Source organism: Glandiceps talaboti, chromosome 11 (genome assembly GCF_964340395.1).
Source record: "Glandiceps talaboti chromosome 11, keGlaTala1.1, whole genome shotgun sequence".
NCBI classification, from domain to species: domain Eukaryota; kingdom Metazoa; phylum Hemichordata; class Enteropneusta; family Spengelidae; genus Glandiceps; species Glandiceps talaboti.
In genome coordinates, this window is record NC_135559.1 from 3,624,960 (window position 1) to 3,645,712 (window position 20,753).

The window sequence follows — 20,753 nt, forward strand, 5'->3', positions numbered from 1 at the left end:
TCAACTTGGATATTATGATTTCAATTTGCTCATTAGTTACAAACATCATCATTGTTTTTAAGCTAAATCCAATGCCTAAGAATGTCATGATTGTGGTAGATGGCACAGCTTTATTTACATTTTCTTGTGGAAAAAATACTCCTAACTCGGTGAAAGAGTGTAATGCTTTGGTTGGCAAATCCAGTCTTACGAACAAATCCAAGTAGTTTATGCTGGTGTAATCATACTGATGGTGTCGGTAAGTCATGGTATTAGTTATACATTGACATATCATTGCTGCACTGTGAATTCTAAAGGGGAAGAGGATATCAAAGTAAATGCTACTCCTCCATTCATGGACAAGGAGATAATAGTCACGAGGGTCAATGTATAGTTGTTTATAAACCTGGCTCAGTTCTCGTTTGAACATCAAAGAGCCTTTCCCGTGACTGTGTATGAGAGCTGCAAATGTATCAACAGTAGGGTACTTTAATGTAAACTCAATGCCTAAGTAAGAATTCACAGGAATACAGTCATTAACAGAGATGTCTGATGGGAAACTTAAGTCTACAATTATATGTTGTTCACTAGATTCTTTCTTGGTGTTGAGAGTGGTGATACTGCCAGTGGTACATCAAATGGGTTTGAAGCAAAGGACTCTGCCCTGTGTGTGTGTGTGTGTGTGTGTAGTGTGTGCATACAAGCATATGTGTGTGTGTGTGTGTGTGTGTGTGTGTGTGTGTGTGTGTGTGTGTGTGTGTGTGTGCATGTGCATGCGTGTGACATAACATTATCTTGTACACACCCACTTAACCCACATGCCTTCAAAGTTATTTTCTAAATTATACAGAATCTTCTTCTTCTTCTTCTTCCTCTATGGCAGATATTAGGTTTCTCTGTTCACTATGAATCTGTAAAAAATGTCAGAAAATATTTGATGGGTAAAGACTATGGCCGATCCCTATGAGATGCCAGTGTAAGTGTGGTGTACTTGGGGTATCTGCACAAGTGCTTACAGTGTACTCTGCGGCCATACTTTCATGAGGGTAGTGAGTTAAAGTACAGCAGAAAATACTGCAAGCACGAGCGCTAATATCCCCGAGTACCCACACTTGAACTCACGTGGCGTACGGTTCTGTTTTTATTACACATACATGTATTATCAAAAACAGCAAATGTGTCACATGCTTTTGTGATCGGAAACACAATTTTTTATATTTTGCCTTATTTACTTACCCTGCCATTTCTTTTCAACTGCGTTTGTGTTTGAGATGACTCTGCACTTTCTTTCTCTGGAAACGTCAGCTTACTTGCATTGTATACAAAGATAGCTAGCAACACGACTGGTGCTTGCAGGAAAAAGTTCAAACTTGGTTCGAAATGGAGAAAGGCAATTGAGTAGGTAATAACAACAACAGTCACCGTTGATGAAGACATAACGTGGAACATATTGTCTCTAAATTTCAAAATTGTTGCGATAGTTAATCCAAAACAGGAATTTGTCAATATTAATATCATTGCATATATATTATATCCGTAAAAAAATCCACACTCATAAATCCTGTTTCGATATTCTTGATGTATGATAAGTGAAAGTGAATTAAAGATTACACCAAAAATATATAATTTACTGTTTTGTACATATATACTGTCTTCCATTCCTTTCCCTTCCTTGAAGATCTTCTCATTGTAAATGTTAGCCGTTGAGGCGATAAGACACTGGGTCAGGACTAGTAAATGACCATGTGTGAACTTGAACTTTTGTGTTGTTTCCTCATTATCTTTATTTTTAACACTGTGAGTTTTCCTTGGGCGACACATGTCATCATTATGAATGGTATTTGGTGATACTGTAGAAACCACGATATGGTCGATGGCGTGGTCTTTGTGTTGGTTGACATGATTCTGGTTACTGTTTTCAGTTGATAATGCCACAAGTGATAAAAACAGTATCACCACTGCTGCCCATTGTACACTGCTGAATTTTCTCCTGTTCAAAAACAATACATAAGATTATTGGGATTTTAATATGTTTATAATAATAATAATAATAATAACAATCTTAATTTGTCCAAATACTTTCGGAAATTTGTTGAATGATCACTATGGTGCAGCACCCTAGTGTTGTTAAAGCAGGAGGAAATACAGGAATACCTCGGACAAACCTGCATTGTTTGGCAGGGTCAAACTGAGCATCACCCTTCTTACATACAGACCTGGTTAGTTTTCAATCAACTGTCGGCTGGGTTCAAACCAAGAATGCAGAGGTAAGAGGCATATAAGCTAACTGCTCTGCCTCTGACAACCCATGGTTAAGGTTCCTATTATGTTTCATATCCTAATACACCAAATTTCAGTTATCATAAAGACAAAAGATTGCATAGTTTGGCCACTAGGAGTGCTGTTCAAAAGTGTTTTTTTTTTTTTTGAACGGAAGTGAGAGCCAGGCCAGGATAGTTGAGTATTAAAGGTTCCTTTGGTAAAAAACAATCTTTCCCTTGTAATTCAAGGCAAAAGTTGGCGACATTCTCAATGAATCAAAACATTCTGCTAACATTGTGGCAGATCACAACATTTTTGGGAACTAGCTCATACAGGAGTTATCTTAGCCACATTTTGTTGATGGTTTCATGTACTGTCATGAGCTCTATTGTAAATCTAACGTATACCATGCATATCTGTTTCTATGGTGGTCTGAACTTTTACTTGACAAGTCATTTTGTAATGGGTACAAACTCAAAACAAAACAACATAAATACACCGATATGATGTTTTCCAACAGGGAACTTGCAAACCCACCATCTTGAATAATCTGAATGTTGCATTATGGGAACTATGATGACAAATATGAATAAATTACTATTTTAAATGATGGTGTTATATTGTTTGTAACAACAAATAATGTAGTCATGGTTACCCTGACCATTGTAGGAGGTTTATTCTATTAATAGCTCCAGATTAGGTATTACGATAACTACCGTACAGATAATCCTATAGTCCTTTGCATCTGAGCATGTTCACTCTAGACTGCAAGTTGTCTATTTAGCACCATCAAAACATTGCAGGCATTTTTGAACAAAATTGTTGCTGGATATTCAATGCATCAGACTTTTTAGAGACAAAAATCCCAAAAGACACTGATTTACATATAATTTACATATAATTTACATAACACTTACCTCAATATGAGTCTGAAGAGAATTGATGTTGTAATTACTACAAAGTTGGATAGCAACACTGCTACAGCCTGTATGTCGACAAAATAGTCGACAAAAACAGAAGAAATAGTAATCAGGACAATGCATGTATAGATGAGTCATTATAAAAAAATTATGTGGTTCTGATTACGCTCAATTTTGGAATAGGTAGGGTAGGTAGATTTTTTATTTTATTTTATCATATATTTTGTTTTGGTGTCTACTTCAGGTCTTCCATGGCTTTCCAAATGGTCTCTGTGTTATTTACTTGTTCCTATCAGATGTACAGCCATTACAGATTGAAAGAACAGTTTTACATAGTTTTTTATGATGAAGTCAGTTTCTGCATCCATTATTTCTTGTGAGACTTCACAATTTTTGCAATTTCATTATTTTTTCCTTGAAAATTGTTAGGGTCGGCACTGAAAAAACTAGGTGGGGTCTGGTAACCGGAACCAAACAATTATTTTTTTAAGGCCTTATCAGAATGACTTGCTATAGTAATAACTGTGAAGCATTACCATGTGTTTATTTTGACCACATTTCAGGGTCTCTTTTTCATTTTCTGCTCTATTTATCACATGTATCACTATGTAAAATTTGATGAAAACATGGATTCTAATCTGTATTACACATACAACTTGTTAAATACTTACTGGTCCAAAGGCCATAATTGTATAAAAATTTATCAAGTTATCAAGAAAATACAGAATTCCTGGTACAGCCCACTTGAAGAGTGCTGGCACATCTTTCTTAGGTATGTAGAACATTTCTTTACATGATTTACCCTCTACAAGAAAGGAATGATGAAATGTTATTACATCCTCATAATTGTACAATAAGATCAACATTATATATCTTTTACATCTGAAAGGCATTTTTATTGGAATGTATTTTCAACTTCCTTTAGTGTTACTACAGCGGCAATCTAAGTTTTTTACAGATAGACACAAACTAAAACTATAACTGTTTGTTATAGTAGATTGATGGGTGAAACCATGATACCGGTACGTGGGTGTCTACGACTTGCAGATATAATCAACCTTTAATCAAGACAGTGAGTGACTACTTCAGGAAAACATAAATATAGCCACATGAACAGGCACACACACACACAAACACACACACACACACACACACACACACACACACACACACAGACAGACAGAGAGAGAGAGACCAAGACACTCGAATACATACACATATATACATACAGGCACATAATCAGAGACATGCACACAGACACATACATACATACATACATACATACATACATACATACATACATACATACATACATACATACATACATACATACATACATACATACATACATACATACATACATACATACATACATACATACATATACACATACATACGTACATACATACATACATACATACATACATACATACATACATACATACATACATACATACATACATACATACATACATACATACATACATACATATACACATACATACGTACATACATACATACATACATACATACATACATACATACATACATACATACATACATACATACATACATACATACATACATACATACATAAATTTCAAAATTAGGCATACACAGATACACACACACATGATGTGACACATTCTATACTATAAAGTGTTTGTACCTTCACTTAGTTCAACTATGCACTTGATAATAAATCTATCAACATTTGATAGCAATGATCAACATCTAAGATATAATATAATATACATATATATACCTTTGACCATGAGTCTTATGGCTAGAGTACTGCAGATTATCAACTTGACTAACTCAGCACACACATTTACTGTTACTGGTAAATACTCAAACAAATGATCTAGTTAACAAGAGGAAATAAAGTTTATATAAATGTTTTGTCAAAAAACAGAGTAGGTACAGAGAGCAATCTACAATCATTGGTAAGGATAGTGTTATAAATGTCAGTAGGTAGGTATCATCTATAACTGTTCCCCAGGTACTCTGCTTCCCCACCAAAGTGATGATACCAGGTATGGAAAATTCAAATATATGCAACTTTTACCAGATCCCTTCATCTCTTGCATGCAAACATTATAGTTCAAATACGCCATACACCACCCACAGTTAATCATCTGGCAATACAAATAGAATATTTGAGTACATCTTTATTTACGCACAGAGCACAGTGCAATAAACCTTACAGGTTAATGTTAAAGGTAAACTGATCTGGAAGTCAAATTTCCACCTAAGTTGCCCTCTTTAGTTCTTAACAAATTTTAAGCATTTGACTCCTGTCATTCCTTTGTCATTTACTATAAATTCAGTGATTGAGACTCTTGCTGATTTGGGTGACCCTACAGTGCCCTCTCTGGCAAGAATAAGCAAGTGTCTGGACAGTCAATGTCATCTACAGTCATGGTGGCGGTGACACTTGTTCATGAACAAAGTGCGCGAGGAGGGGGGGGGGGAGCTGAGAACATGCCAATTGTGTAGAGAAGTTGGGTAAGGGCTTGTTACCAGGAATCCAATAAAAAGAAGATAGAGAGGAGGAAAAGGAGATGCAGAGAAATATGAAGAAAATGGTCTTTATTTCTGTCACTTTTTTTTTAAATCGACCAACACATCATTGCCATGTAAACATAACAAAATAACAAAAAATAGGGTCCCCAACCTTCATTTGCTGATACTCTTATCAACAAAATTCTTGATGTTCCAAGACAGACATACAGACTTCCAAGTAATATTGTAATCCATACTGCTCTGTCAGAAATACACTCCTGTAGTGCCTGTCTCTTCTTGGCAAAGAAATCCATTATTCCTTCTTCACATAGTAGCAATTACCATAACTAAAATTCAAAAGAGAAATTATAAATGAAGATGTTTATTAATGTCACTAATTTTTACCCCCCTGTGTTACCTGTTAATTCTTAATCTAGAAAACAATGACTCATTGCAATGGTTGTAGTGGTAAAAAATAAGTATGTGTAGAAATATTCAAATTTGATTCAAATCAGGATCGTCGCAACAGTTTTACAATATGTTGAATCACATTGAACTCTGAAGTAATATAGTAGAAGAATTCAATAGCCATATCACACAGGAATACAGGAAAACATAGCCCATCCAAATTATCCCTGAGCCTATGACAAGCACAGCCACATGACAAACAATACCCAGCAGAGATCATGGTAATCTTCTGTACCTTCGATGATTTTGATAGCTTCAAGTGTATTATTTGGAATAGTTTAAGTAAATATTTACTTAACATTTTTGTGACTGAAAGGTATGACTACTTTCATCCACTTTCAGTTTATACACATTATCTTTACTATCAGAGTCCCTGTATCTTGATTTTATGATATTTTAGCAGTGATACATAATTGCTGCTCCACAGCCGGTTGTCGAAATGCAAACCAATTATTCATTTCTCTGAGACTTTTTGAGCAATGCATAACCACTCAAAAAGTCTCGGCAAGCAGCCATTCAGCTGGGCATGTACTGGAGTCATGCATGCACACAATAACGCTGACACTTGTGACATTGTCGATATGGAAACTTTTTTGAATGGTTGTGCGCTGCACAAGAAATGAAATAATAGGTTTCCATTTGGTGTTTTAAGGTAAAATGGAAGCATTTGAAGAGTTCTGTGTGATTGATTTGTTGGGAATGTTCAGCGACGAGAAATATCATGGTCCAGGGCACAGGCATTTGTTTCCCGAGTTATGGCTCAGAATATTTGTATCAGAATACAATAAAATGATGATAATATCGTTAATATTGACGTATTAAACCAACACTATATGAAAGGGGTAAAATTACACTTGTTTCTGTGATCGCGCAGTTTCACTAAATGCGAAGGAAGACACAAGGTATGAAAGGCAGCCGCCATTACCGTACGTAAACATGAACGTTCAACCGGCCGTTGTACTGGGCAAACATTTCGAAGATTTTACCTTCCGTCACTTCCTGGCTCCTAAATTTAATAATCTTCCGATAAATCGTGTCGTTGTTACAATCGGACCACACTTACCAAAGATATCAACGGATTTCTGACGCCATGTAGGGGAATTGGAGCAGATAAATTTTTTCTAACTACCTTCCGAGAACGTGATTGGATATCGATGTCTACATGTTAAATGGAGAGCCGTTATCGGCTGTAACATGTGCTGCTGTTACATAAAAGGGCTAGGACAATATGCAAAATAGGTAGTTAGAAAAAATTTATCTGCTCCAATTCCCCTACATGGCGTCAGAAATCCGTTGATATCTTTGGTAAGTGTGGTCCGATTGTAACAACGACACGATTTATCGGAAGATTATTAAATTTAGGAGCCAGGAAGTGACGGAAGGTAAAATCTTCGAAATGTTTGCCCAGTACAACGGCCGGTTGAACGTTCATGTTTACGTACGGTAATGGCGGCTGCCTTTCATACCTTGTGTCTTCCTTCGCATTTAGTGAAACTGCGCGATCACAGAAACAAGTGTAATTTTACCCCTTTCATATAGTGTTGGTTTAATACGTCAATATTAACGATATTATCATCATTTTATTGTATTCTGATACAAATATTCTGAGCCATAACTCGGGAAACAAATGCCTGTGGTCCAGGGTATCGTGGGTGGTGGCACTAGCCATTTCAGTGAGGAACGACTAGGGCCACCGCAGTGGCAGTAGTCTCTCCAGTGAGGGCCGGCTTCTGACATGGGGTGGTACTACTACTAGGCTTGTATTCTTATCACTCTGACTGTCTGCCTGGTGAGCTATAGATCTACCGTGTCTATATAAGACACGTGGCACCACAGGAAAAATATTAAATAAATAAGGCAGGTCAAACGGGGTCGTCCACACAATAACTCTGGATGTATACGCGGCGGGGTTTCTATACGTCTTCTCCCCTCCGCTATGGTTCTTTCCTTGGGTAGAAGACGTGTCGAAACCCCACAGTGCAGCGTATACATCCAGAGCTATTTACACAACTGTGCATGCCAATGGCAATGACGAGATACTGGCATGTTTACTGCAAAGCCAAAGTGCAATATCGTACGTAGTCCATACTAACTTATCGTTGATTTAGAGACGTTGAACCCTGAATCGGGTATTTCAGGGTCTCCCTATCTTTACCCTTTAAAAGGAGTGTTGCTAAATTAACTCAAATAAGAAGAAACTGTCGAAATCATAGGTTTTCACCGATAATATTACCTGTGAGTGGTGTTTTGGACTTCGAGACAGGAACCATATTGGATTTTGCGTCGCTGTGCGCATGCCTGACCAATTCGGCAAAGTGAAGCTGCAAAGTGATTGACTGAAGCGTAGAATCATGCGTGAAAAGGTCGTGTAAGGTCACAACCCCACAACATTATCACCGATGCATATGACAGTTACAACGTTGTAATAATACTTGAATGACCACTGGCACAGGAAGCTTACACCTGACTCTTAGTGGCATCTAAATGGTAAAATAATTGTATAATTGTAAATTTTGTTTTGACCTGAACGAGGACATGTACATGTTTAAATGATGTAGTACTACTACTAGGCTAAAGTAAAGGCAGGGACTCAAATAATCCTGCTTGCAGACGGAGTAATTCGGAACGCGATCTGTCCCTCCAGTATACCGTCTGCAAGCGGGATTTGGGCGCACGTAATTTAGGAAACATGGTCTCCAAGAACTCTGACCTTCGATGGCGACGGATTACTTAGTCCCAATTTAAACTCGTCTTATTTCAACTCACCCCATTCAACTCAACGCAATTTCAACTTGCCCCAGTGTCAGCTCGCCTAAATTTCAGTGCATCGGATTTGTGGGCTGATTGCTTGTTTTTATTTTTCATTTATTTGTTTAACATAAAAAATGGTTTTCTTACCAACAGGAGGGATAGACATGGATAAACCAAATTGAAAGTCAATATAGGTACGCACGATGTTTTTACATAGAATGATAGATCTACCATTCGTCATATATAATTTATAAACCAGGACAGGAAATGCAATCGTGAGCACATCACACTAATCCTATTTTAACTCCACTCACTTCCAGGAATTGATCCAGCCAGACTTTGCACTTTATTATGATAGACATCAAGATGAACGATGGGCACAAATAGTCAGAGAATAATACCTCATATTGCGTATTTTGCATGTCACGTTAGTCTTAATTCTATCAGTGCATTCCCGATTTGCCTACATGCACTTGTAAATCACATCTACAAATAAATTTTACTACATGATTTTGAAAGGGGTTGAGGCGAGTTGAAAATGGGGCGAGTTAATATTGGGGTAAGTTGAAATTGAGGTGAAGTGAATTGCAACCATCTTCAGTATCTCCGTCCCACTTGGGACCAACAATGCACCATCTTTCGTTCTCTTATGATAAACTGAAGGAAATGCTTAAGGAATCTACTGTACTTCCTTTATGTGGCCCTTGCTTTTGAAATATTAGCACATATGAGTATTCATAGACAAAATGAAACAAAGCAAATGATATATTTATTTACTTCAAAAGTATGTCTGTGGTCTTGCTATTAAAGATGTTTACCTATGCATATTAATGAAGATTAACAGGCGAGGGTGCCAAAACAATTTTTTGCAATGAAACGGATGTCATACATGAATGATATAAACATGATATATTTTTACAAGAATTTGTTGGCGTTCTCATATAATTAATATTTATGAAAACTGTAGAAGTGAACTCTTGAAAATAAGCAGCAAAACAAAGTTAACATTTCGTATTCTTTGTTAGTAGATTAATAGTACTAGTAGAGGACATCATGGCAAGTTCTGATGTTTATGAGGACAAACCTCAAGTAGGGGTGTGGAGGAAGTTCTTGATTGAGATGAGCAGAGAGATGAGGGATGAAGACTTACAGCGTGCCAAAGTAGCAGCTAGAGATAACATTGGTAGTAAAGGTTTTGAAGAAATCACCAACGCACTAACTTTCTTTGAGACGTTGGAAAGAAACGGATTGATTGGAGAAGATAACACAGATTATTTGAAACAAATATTTGAAAGTATTCACCTTAATACAGTGTTAAAAGAGTTGAATGAGTACAAGGAATTGAGAAAGGAATACTTAAAGAAAAGAGGTGAGATTATGTGTAGGAGACCGGGTGCTGTGTTTGTTGGCAGAGAAGAATATTTGGAGGAAGTGATAACCAAGCTGAAATCTGAGTCAGATCGGATCACCTGTGTTAGTATCTGTGGTTTGGCTGGGATGGGAAAAACTGAGCTAGCGTTGGAAGTGTGTTCTAGAATGGATTACAGGTAAGGCCTAAAAAAAAATAATTGTTTGGTTCTGGTTACCTGACCCCATCTAGTTTTTCATTGCCAACCCTAAACTTTGTTTACATATATTCAAGAAAAAATTATAAAATAAAATTGTAAAAATTGTGTGAACTCTTACAAGAAATAGTGGATGCTGAAACTGGCATCAACTTAAAAAGACAATATGAAACTGTTCTTCCAATCTGAAATGGCTGTACATCTGATGAGAAGAAACCAATAACACAGAGACCATATGGAAAACAACGGAAAACATAACTACCTGAACTAGACATTTACACATGAAAAAAAATCTACCTACCCCACCTATTCTAAATTGAGCATAATCAGAACCACACAATTTTTTTAAGCCTCAGGTAAAATAAAAGGTTGGGGGACTGTGGATAAATACAGTATTATTTTATTTTTACTTCTTTACATTATTACATCTTCAGTTTGCCATTTAATAAAGACAACATTTTTTGGCTTTGGTCAAAATGACAAATACTGTGTTTTCTTGTGGGTCACCACATGGTAAGAGATAAGGGGAACACCAAATTTTGGTGGGTCATCAGGGCGTACCATGTATATTGATTTATATAACATGACTTTGTTATATATTCATACTCAGGGCATACCATGTATATTGATTTATATAACATAACTTTATTATATATTCATACTCAGGGCATACCATGTATATTGATTTATGTAACATAACTTTATTATATATTCATACTCAGGGCATACCATGTATATTGATTTATGTAACATAACTTTATTATATATTCATACTCAGGGTATACCATGTATATTGATTTAAATAACATAACTTTATTGTATATTCATATTTAGGGCATACCATGTAAGCCTGAGAGAGAAGAAATCACTTCAAGAAGTTCTTCTGGAGATGCTCACTTCTCTTGGGGTGAACGTGACCTTTGACACAGCAGATTTTGTGATGCTGAAAGACTGGTGTGCCTCCTGTAAAATAGGTAAGGTAGATAATTTAAAAGTTAAAAGGGTCAAAGTGTAAAGGTGAAAACAGGGAAAGTGGAGGTTCAAAGTTTAAAGGTCAAATATGTAAAGTGGAGTTGTATACAAATTGTGATGAAGTTTATTTCTGATCATAAATCACCCTAGTATGTGTAAACCAAAGGTACCAGTAATCTTATTCTTAGATATATATGTTCTGCATTCTTTCTTTCTTTCTTTCTTTTTTTCTTACAGAAATGATTTTTAAATTTTGATACAGTGTGAGTTATAATTTTGTTAGAAAACACTAACTTTATTACCAATTTACCTTCCATTTCAAATGGTGTGGTAACTATGCTTCAGTTGAAAAGACCTTTAAAAGCAAACAGAGAGGGCGCTCAATAGTTTGAAGACACACGATGTTAAAACATAGTCTTTTTAATGTAATATGTGAATTAATTTTAGATACCATCCTGTTCATTGACAATGCTGATAAAGTGATGGAACCAGAGAGTCGTGTTTGTGATGACTTCCATAACATTCTCCTTGAACTTCTACGCACCAAAAACAAGCGACTCAAAATAATCATGACTTCGAGATATGCGTTTAGTGAGGTACGTTTTGGGCATGTTGCTTTCAAGCAAATAGAGTTGAAGCCATTTGAAATCTATGAATCTATAAATCTACTCCAAAAATTAGCAAGTATTTCATATGAAGAAGCGACTGAGTTGGCCACACTGACTGGCAATCTACCATTGGCTTTGAGGATCATAGCTAGCCGTCTAAAAGATGGAGGGGTTTTACCCAGGGATATCATTATGCAGCTTGACCCTGTCAAACAGAGGACTATGAAAACATTAGATTATCCAGTACATGAGGAATTGAAGTCAACTTTTAGTGAAAGCCCAGTTGATCAATGCTTGCAGTTAGTTTTTGAAGCATTACCCGATGCATTAAAAAACGCATGGTTGAAACTCTCTGTGTTTCCCAGTACATTCGATGAGTTAGCCGCACATGGTGTATTAGGTGAAGAAGAACTTAGTGCAGCTAAGATAGATATACTTCAGCCTTTAGTCAGCCTTTGGAAAGTTGTTCAGGCAGAAACAAATGTAAGCTTTGAAAATCTCAAAAATTATAAAGCTGTTGCAAAATACAGTCTACATCCACTCGTACGTTCTTTCTTACAAGAGATTCCTAAGGAGAAGAAATTACAAAATTCTGTGAAACAGGCAGAGAGAAATTATGTCAACTTTTATGACCAGCTGCTACGACAGAATGCAAAAAAAGTTGAGAAGAATTACACGGAAGTGATGAAATTCATGGTTCAAAACAACCAGACAAATCTGGATTATTATGTAGAATTGATGATGCAGTTGAAGATGAATCCTGCATTAGAGAGTAAGAAAGATCACAAAATGGCCCTATCTCTCTTCCTGATGTATGAATATTATCTAGACCCAGATCGCAGAATTGAAATATTTGATAATTTTGCCCAAAGTTACAAAGAAAGGGGCAGCCAGGTAGAATACTGTTTCATGAGAGCTTTTGAAGCAGATTCCTATATTCCTAAGGCTTATCATAATGTTGCAAAACAGAAACTACAGGAGCCATTTCAAATTTTGAAGAGCTTAGAAAAGGATGCAGTTTCATCTACAGAGATGTATAAGTTAACTTTAGCAACTTGTGAGTATGTGCAAGCAAGATGCTTAGTATGGGAAAAGGGTCAACGTGCAGCCATCAAGCTTTACGAAAAGTCATTAGCTGTGCGCACGCAATTGTTGAAAAATCACACATACGTAGCACGTACCTTGAATGCTATTGGTCATGCATACTATAGCCTAGACGAGTTTAATGACTCGGCTAAGTATCATAAAGAAGCTGTGGATGTGCTGAGCAGTGTGGCCAAAGATGGTCCCCATCTTGATATGCCCATATTCTTGACAAACGTTGGTACATGCTGCCATGCAATGGGAAATAGTGCAGCAGATCGTAAAGATACAGAGGAAAGTGAGCGCAAATATTATGAAGCTTTGTCATATTATGATAAGGCTTTGCAAATTGAGAAAAGCATGAATTTATATGGTTATTCAAAAACTGCTGTTTGCTTGAAAAACAAAGCCCTAACGTACAGTGAAATGAAAAAGTATGATGAAGCATTGACCTTGGCACATGACGCTATGGATATTAGGAAGCGGTTGCTAGGAGACAATCATCCAGATACAGCAAGAAGTGTCTACTTTGTTGGGTCTCTGTACCAAAGTCTTGCCAAGGAAGCCAAAGACAAAGGAAAGAAAACAGGAAATGCTGAAGATAGAGGTATGTATGTATGTATGTATGTATGTATGTATGTATGTGTGTGTGTGTGTGTGTGTGTGTGTGTGTGTATGTATGTATGTATGTATGTATGTATGTGTGTGTATGTATGTATGTATGTATGTATGTATGTATGTATGCATGCATGCATGCATGCATGTGTGTGTACATGTGTGTGTGTGGGGGTGGGGGGTGGTGGTGGTGGAGTATGTGATGGGATACACTTGTATCACCAATAATTTCATATTTCTATTATTCAGAAAAAAGCTTCAGCCTCTACAAAAAAGCTATGGAGTTTTACAAGAGAGCTGCTGAAATTGAAGTATCACTGGAACCAGAGAGAAGAAGTTGCAATTACCCAGATGTGAAGAAAAACATAGAAATTGTTTTGAAAGCACTAGGCAGGAATAATGAAATATCTCAATATAAAGCATTATTCTTGGTAAGTTTTGAATATGTTTTATATCTCAAATATTACTTAAATGAAGATATAGATAATAATAGTACATAAATGTTTTGTTATGGACATCACATGGTTAACTTAATCCAATAGAGTTATGAAGATGTTAGGTGCCATACCATTGGTTTTGGTCTGACTAGGTAAAATCTACCTCTTTCCCCATTGGTTTAGCAGGGTTCCTACTAGGTACTTAGGTATAGAAAGAAATGTAAGGAAATCTTACCATAATTTGTTTAAGAGGATGGTTATCAGTCCATCTTTATAATTTGAGTGGTTAAGGACACTTTTGAAAATACAGACAGATTACTTCAAGCTAGTTCTTAACTCCCCATACACTATCTCTCTCTTTGTTATCTTTTCCTTTCTTTCAACGTAGTTTGTTATTTGTTTTTAGGTAAATAAACCACTTATTATTTTAGCATATCAGTTTTTCGAATCTATACTTAATTTTAGATGATGTATGCACTCTAACATGAACAAAGTTTTTATGGTGTACACACAAATTTGACAGCAAGACTAATGATTTTTTTATAATTCTGATTTTAGGAAGCAACCACCAAGAAGATTGCAACTAAGAGTGATAACAGCAGTTGTAGTAGTTCAAGCAGTGCCAGTGATCCAGACAGCAGCAGTGATGAAAAATGAGAATAGACAATGATGTAGACAGTAGTAGTTATCAGAAACAAGACTAGACAATGATATAGACAGTAGCAGTGATGAGAAACAAGACTAGACAATGATATAGGCAGTAGTAGTGATGATGAGAAACAAGAATAGACAATGATATAGACAGTAGTGATGATGAGAAACAAGACTAGACAATGATATAGACAGTAGTAGTGATGATGATGAGAAACAAGAATAGACAATGATATAGACAGTAGTAGTGATGAGAAACAAGAATAGACAATGATATAGACAGTAGTAGTGATGAGAAACAAGAATAGACAATGATATAGACAGTAGTGATGATGAGAAACAAGAATAGACAATGATATAGACAGTAGTGATGATGAGAAACAAGAATAGACAATGATATAGACAGTAGTAGTGATGAGAAACAAGAATAGACAATGATATAGACAGTAGTAGTGATGAGAAACAAGAATAGACAATGATATAGACAGTAGTAGTGATTAGAAACAAGAATAGACAATGATATAGACAGTAGTAGTGATAATATCCATGACCATTGTATATTTGAGAGTAGTTGCTTGATATAAAATCATGCAACAACAGTGATATTGTAGGCATAGATATTGTGGTTAATTCTTGAAAAATATTTGAAAATATTTCTGTTAATTACCCAATTTAATCACAGTTTTACATTGTATTCTACATTTGGATGTACATTTGATTTCATGCTATAATGTAAATACCAGCTGTTAGGTGCATTTTTTGTATGATTGAAATAGAGTTCATAGCACATTTCCATTGGGATTATTTCTGTGAACCAATAATGTGTGTGTGTGTGTGTGTATGTGTGTGTGTGTATGTATGTATGTATGTATGTGTGTATGTATGTATGTATGTATGTATGTATGTATGTATGTATGTATGTATATTATTAGTATGTGTGCATTAAATTACGAGTTCTTTACAATGTATAGGCCATGGCATAGGGGACATGGGGTACGTTATTTTTTTTTTTTACTCAAAGTATACAAATACATGCCCAATTTCCAAAAGTGCAAAAGTCAATTCGGCAATCTAAACGAACAGCGGCCCCAAACATTCCCACTATACGAATTATTGCTGTCTAAGATTATGCCACTTGCCCTCGATTGTTTATTCAATGACGTCACCATGTTTGACCGAAGGGCCGTTGGCAATGATAAGCGCCATCACAGTCCCTCTCAATACTGTGTGGCGCCCGAGCCATCAGGTGATCCACGATATTCGAATATGTTAGTCCAACACTAGGAGCCCAGTGGTCGTCTATACCTGCAAAGTTATCAACACACGTCATTTACCGTTTACTACTTATCTACTTACAGGGTCGAGTCATACTACGTTCAACTTGATATCAATCTTAGCATTTCAACAGCATATAGTGCCACTGAGGGCGCTATTGTGAATGTGCAGTTTTCATAACAAGCCCTGGCATGGTGATTTGTTAACTCTGAAATCATTAGGGTTTTTTATTTTTCATTATGTCCATTATTATTATTACACACAGCGGTTTGAGATGTGTTTTTAATTCAGGAGGTGTGATTGAATTCGCCTCATACCAGATTGATTTTCTGCCATTTATCCTGTTCTTAATCAAAAGATGAAATAACTCTTGACTTCGAGTCTGTTTTAGTAATGTCTTTCTGTTTTAATGAATCATGAAAAATAGTACATGGGAAAAAATCCAAGTATACAATTTGAAAACAGATATATTTCCAAGTAACGAGACATGTTCCGATCTTTCAATCGACTGAAACTTGGCTGCATTACAATGAATGTACAGCCCGTTTCAAATTATCGTTCACCAGCTGTTTGATACAATCACACGGGGGGGGGGGGGGGGGGGGGGCTGAAAAAAATTGAGAGTTCAAAGAGGGCCATGAAAATTCTGATGGGCTGAGAATTCTTAGGTTCATTTCGGGGGGGGGGGGCATGAATTATTTTGAGAATGCAAAGGAGGGACTGCGAAAAACTTTTTGCCCCAAAAATAATTTCTCTCCAGGGCCCCACTGCCGCAAATTCTGACCCCAGCAAGATCGTTATTTCTTGCTACATTTTGTCTAAATGAAATGAACCATATAAACGTACTACAACTAGATGCAGACACGTGATCACCAATGTTTTGACATCCACATTTGATGTCTGTATGGTGACAGGTTAGTGCAATGTAGCACTGTACAGTTTCTCATTGTTCTCTATGTTTGTATGAAACAGAGCCGGCGAACGGTAACTTGAAACGTACTGTGTGTATCCATTGACATTGCAACCTTTTTGCATGGCCAGGCAGTACTAGTGTCAAAGTTCATTTCGATCTGTAAATCAAGACATACCTATAGTTGAGCGTTAAACGTTGGTAACTGTTCACAGGATATCAAGAAAAACGCGAAATTTCAATCAGTTGCCAACATGAGTTTGCATTCTTTACGTTCATTGCTACCGAACATCTGACATGGAAGAAAAGTTCACCCTTTGGTCTCATGTTGGGACATTTTTTCAGTGTTTAAAGTGTCCTACAGGTAGTATTAACATTTTGACTTTCATTTATCTATCATGATCCACGTCATCCTGACAATCAAGGTTTGGTTTGTGTTGGCTTGTCAGTTTTAGTGGCTGTGTCGTCAACATCATCGTCATCGTCTGGTTCTGAAAAGACAGGGTAGAGGGGGCAATGTAGTATTTAAATGTTATAATAAATCCTGACATTTATTTAGAGATAAAGATTAATTTTACCTCAGATATCTTTATTTGTCACAGGGCTGTTCGTATTCTCAGTGATTCATGCTCGATGTCGGCAGAAATGTTCGAGAATTCTCCCCATGTGTTGTTCTAAATTCAAAGCAATCTGATTTAAATCTTATGTTGTAATACAGCTCGATTTCTTTATTATACCTCTATTTCCTTCGTTTACTGTTTTCAGTTTTATTGTTAATGTTCTGAGAGTGAGCGCAAGAAGGCGTTCATCCCTGGTAGTAAAATAAGATAAACAAACGATAATAAAGGAAGGAAATATACGATAATAAAATAAGTCAATCCAAGTTACCACATCAGATTTTAATCAGAGTAACTTCAAAGGTAAGTCTGCTATACACAAGTCACAATATTCCAAATGATCACCTGTGTTCAATAACACAGCAACACAGTTGAACATCACACTTTCGTTGAAATATAACTAAGGATAATATTAAAAGTCTCCGTGCGATCAACAACTATATCTAACTGCACCCATAACCTCAACTCTATGGATATACTGTGGTCTGGCAACGGATTTATGGAGTAAACACTTAATCTGAAGATGATTTTGGATTAAGTAGATTACCTTCTACAGGTCTCCGTCGTTTTGGTTCGTTTGAGTCAACATCAGTCAATGCAATTGCTATTTTATATTCAGTCGTATCTGCTGGGTTTGTTTGTCCTTCGCCTTGTTGTACTGGTCGATCCCCAGTCTGCCCACGAGCACCCTCTTCCGACGACATGGCGACTAGTATTCAAATCTGCCAGTAAAATAAGTAGGGATGTTAGGTTCAAGGAGGTCAATTTTCTGCGTCACCCCAACCCCATCAATGACTTTCCCCACCCCACCTGTTTACGGCCACATTGACAAAGACATGTACATATACTAAGAATTTCTTACTTGTCTGTGATATACTACATATGTATTGCCCACAATATGATAGTGATTTAGTTCCAATTAGAATTGCTAATGCAAGCGACAATGATGTTACTTTGAGGAGGAATACAAGGCTAGGTGTTTTTAAACCACTATCTGATGGTGATCAATTCTATAAGATTGACTTGGCCGCTAATCGGATATAACTAAAGTGTGTTCACCGATTCTTACATACAAAATTGTTGTCATAACTCATAATTGTAAACCTTGTATTCAACCACATCGTGTACTTACTTTTACCTTTCCTGTCATCCTTGGAGTTGCTTTGATGAATATTCTGTTTGATAGAGTTTACTTGGTATATTTTTATGGTTATTTACAGAGTGTTTATGGGTTGACACAGTCCATTGACATTTGCACATTACTTAGTGTGATATAGATATGTATTTAATGACGTAGCTATTGACGTTGACTGTGACTATTTTCATGATAAGAATCCTCTATGGTTTATAATAGGGTGCGTTTGATGTCGTCCTTGAACATATATGCAATAAGACGGCATCATCTCCCCGCTACTTGCGACATTACGTAACCTTTATGGCTTGCGAAAATTACAAATTTATACTATGCTTTGAAGCGATAAAAAATTAGTGATAATGCGTGAGATATATTGTCTTAGACTGGCATACTGACTACCGATTATCATTTAGATACTTTTATTTTCTTTATTATATGATAGCTTATTAGGTATGATATGTTTACATTTTATTCTTTTATTCGTCTCCTTTTACATATATTATTACATATACCGGAGCAACAATTACTCATTTTGACTTTGATCTGAGATTTATTCAAATCATTAAATTTGGCTGTTTTTCATTAGTTCAACGTAGTTATTAGAATGTTTTGTCAAAGTTGGAGTTATTTTTGATTATGATACTTTTTTTTACTTATCTGGTGATTTGCAGTAAGGCACTTTACAACTTTCTGATTTATTTGTATCACACGCAATTTATTTTAACTTTATTTAGTTAAGTCACACGATAACTGATTCACTTTAATTTACAACAATGTTGCATTTATAATTTCAACTATTGCGTATGAATTTTTAGTTTCATTTTTTTAACAATTCACTTTCTTTACTTTATATTTCTTAGTTAGGCAAGATGGTACGATATTTTTCGCGAGGAGAGATGTCAATCATTTATGTTGAAGCGAGGGCGCTTCACACTGAAGGTGGGCGCTGTGTTACGAGTCACAGATCTAAAATATATTCATTCAGGACATTTTGGTAAATTTTCATTATGAACTCTAAATTGAAGTCAAAAAGCATTTAAACTTTGTACATACAGTGACATTCCGTTGCGTAACAACATAGGTCTTTGACATCTCTACATGGGGTGTTTCTGAATTGTTTGTATCAGGTACGATTGAACTGTCAATAAGTTTTATTATGACATGACTATTTTATGGTCTTTGAGATATGAACTTGAATAACTAATCTAGGGAAGGTGATTGGATATTAGATCTCGGATGATGTCTTTTATCATAGACTTAAGAATACGTCATACTCTAAGAATAGAGATTTTGTGTAAACTTGGAAATGTATTTAAGTTGGGTTTTTAGCCCATCTCGAGAGGAGAGGCGGAGACGGAGATTGGTCATGTAATAAAATCAACCAAGTGGTTAGCTTGGCGTTCGTTGAACCAGATACGTATGTTTCGTTGTGAGTTCTACTCAACACAATCCAAGTCGGTACGGTACCTCGTAGAAGAGATGGTTTGAGAAGAAACTAGTTGGTCGGCTAATTCAACGTTATAGTCTTAAATGGAACAGACTGACGATTGGAACAGCAGTGCGAGTGAGTACTTCCCCGTTTGAACATTAAATATCGATAAACTGCACAGTAAGCCGATCAGCTAGCGTTTCACATATATACATACATACATACATACATACATACATACATACATACATACATACATACGTACGTACATACGTACATACATACATACATACATACATACATACATACATACGTACGTACGTACGTACGTACGTACATACGTACATACGTACATACATACATACATACATACATACATACATACATACATACATACATACATACATACATACATACATACATACATACATACATACGTACATACGTACATACGTAAATCATTGTATTCTAAATTGGTTGTCTTTATTTGTGTGTAATAACGACGTATTACACCTTCAATCACAACACTCGCATACAAGTCGGGTAATGTGGGGTTAGGGGAGACTACTTT

At 36.1% G+C, this 20,753-nt stretch overlaps 3 protein-coding genes and 1 long non-coding RNA gene across 4 annotated transcripts; 2 read left to right on the forward strand and 2 right to left on the reverse strand.

Annotated features, from left to right (window-relative positions):
- Positions 1–772: 772 nt before the first annotated feature.
- LOC144442409 (UDP-sugar transporter protein SLC35A5-like) lies at positions 773–8,405 on the reverse strand. The gene is made up of 7 exons (XM_078131752.1): positions 8,368–8,405; positions 5,839–6,013; positions 4,927–5,025; positions 3,833–3,966; positions 3,159–3,226; positions 1,216–1,969; positions 773–890 (listed from the first exon to the last, which is right to left on the reverse strand). The coding sequence occupies exons 2-7, from the start codon at positions 5,978–5,980 to the stop codon at positions 822–824; spliced, it is 1,266 nt and encodes a 421-aa protein (XP_077987878.1). The 5' UTR covers positions 5,981–6,013; positions 8,368–8,405; the 3' UTR covers positions 773–821.
- A 134-nt stretch (positions 8,406–8,539) lies between these two features.
- Positions 8,540–13,466, forward strand: LOC144442669 (uncharacterized). The gene is made up of 5 exons (XM_078132047.1): positions 8,540–8,621; positions 9,914–10,432; positions 11,285–11,424; positions 11,870–13,411; positions 13,453–13,466. Exons 2-5 carry the CDS (start codon positions 9,939–9,941, stop codon positions 13,464–13,466), a joined length of 2,190 nt encoding a protein of 729 aa, XP_077988173.1. The 5' UTR covers positions 8,540–8,621; positions 9,914–9,938.
- Positions 13,418–15,421, forward strand: LOC144442410 (uncharacterized). Its single transcript, XM_078131753.1, has 3 exons — positions 13,418–13,720; positions 13,978–14,159; positions 14,724–15,421. The coding sequence occupies exons 1-3, from the start codon at positions 13,474–13,476 to the stop codon at positions 14,820–14,822; spliced, it is 528 nt and encodes a 175-aa protein (XP_077987879.1). The 5' UTR covers positions 13,418–13,473; the 3' UTR covers positions 14,823–15,421.
- A 1,078-nt stretch (positions 15,422–16,499) lies between these two features.
- Positions 16,500–18,530, reverse strand: LOC144442536 (uncharacterized). The gene is made up of 3 exons (XR_013481643.1): positions 18,481–18,530; positions 18,166–18,340; positions 16,500–17,492 (listed from the first exon to the last, which is right to left on the reverse strand). It is a non-coding gene; the product is annotated as an uncharacterized LOC144442536 (long non-coding RNA).
- Positions 18,531–20,753: the final 2,223 nt, after the last annotated feature.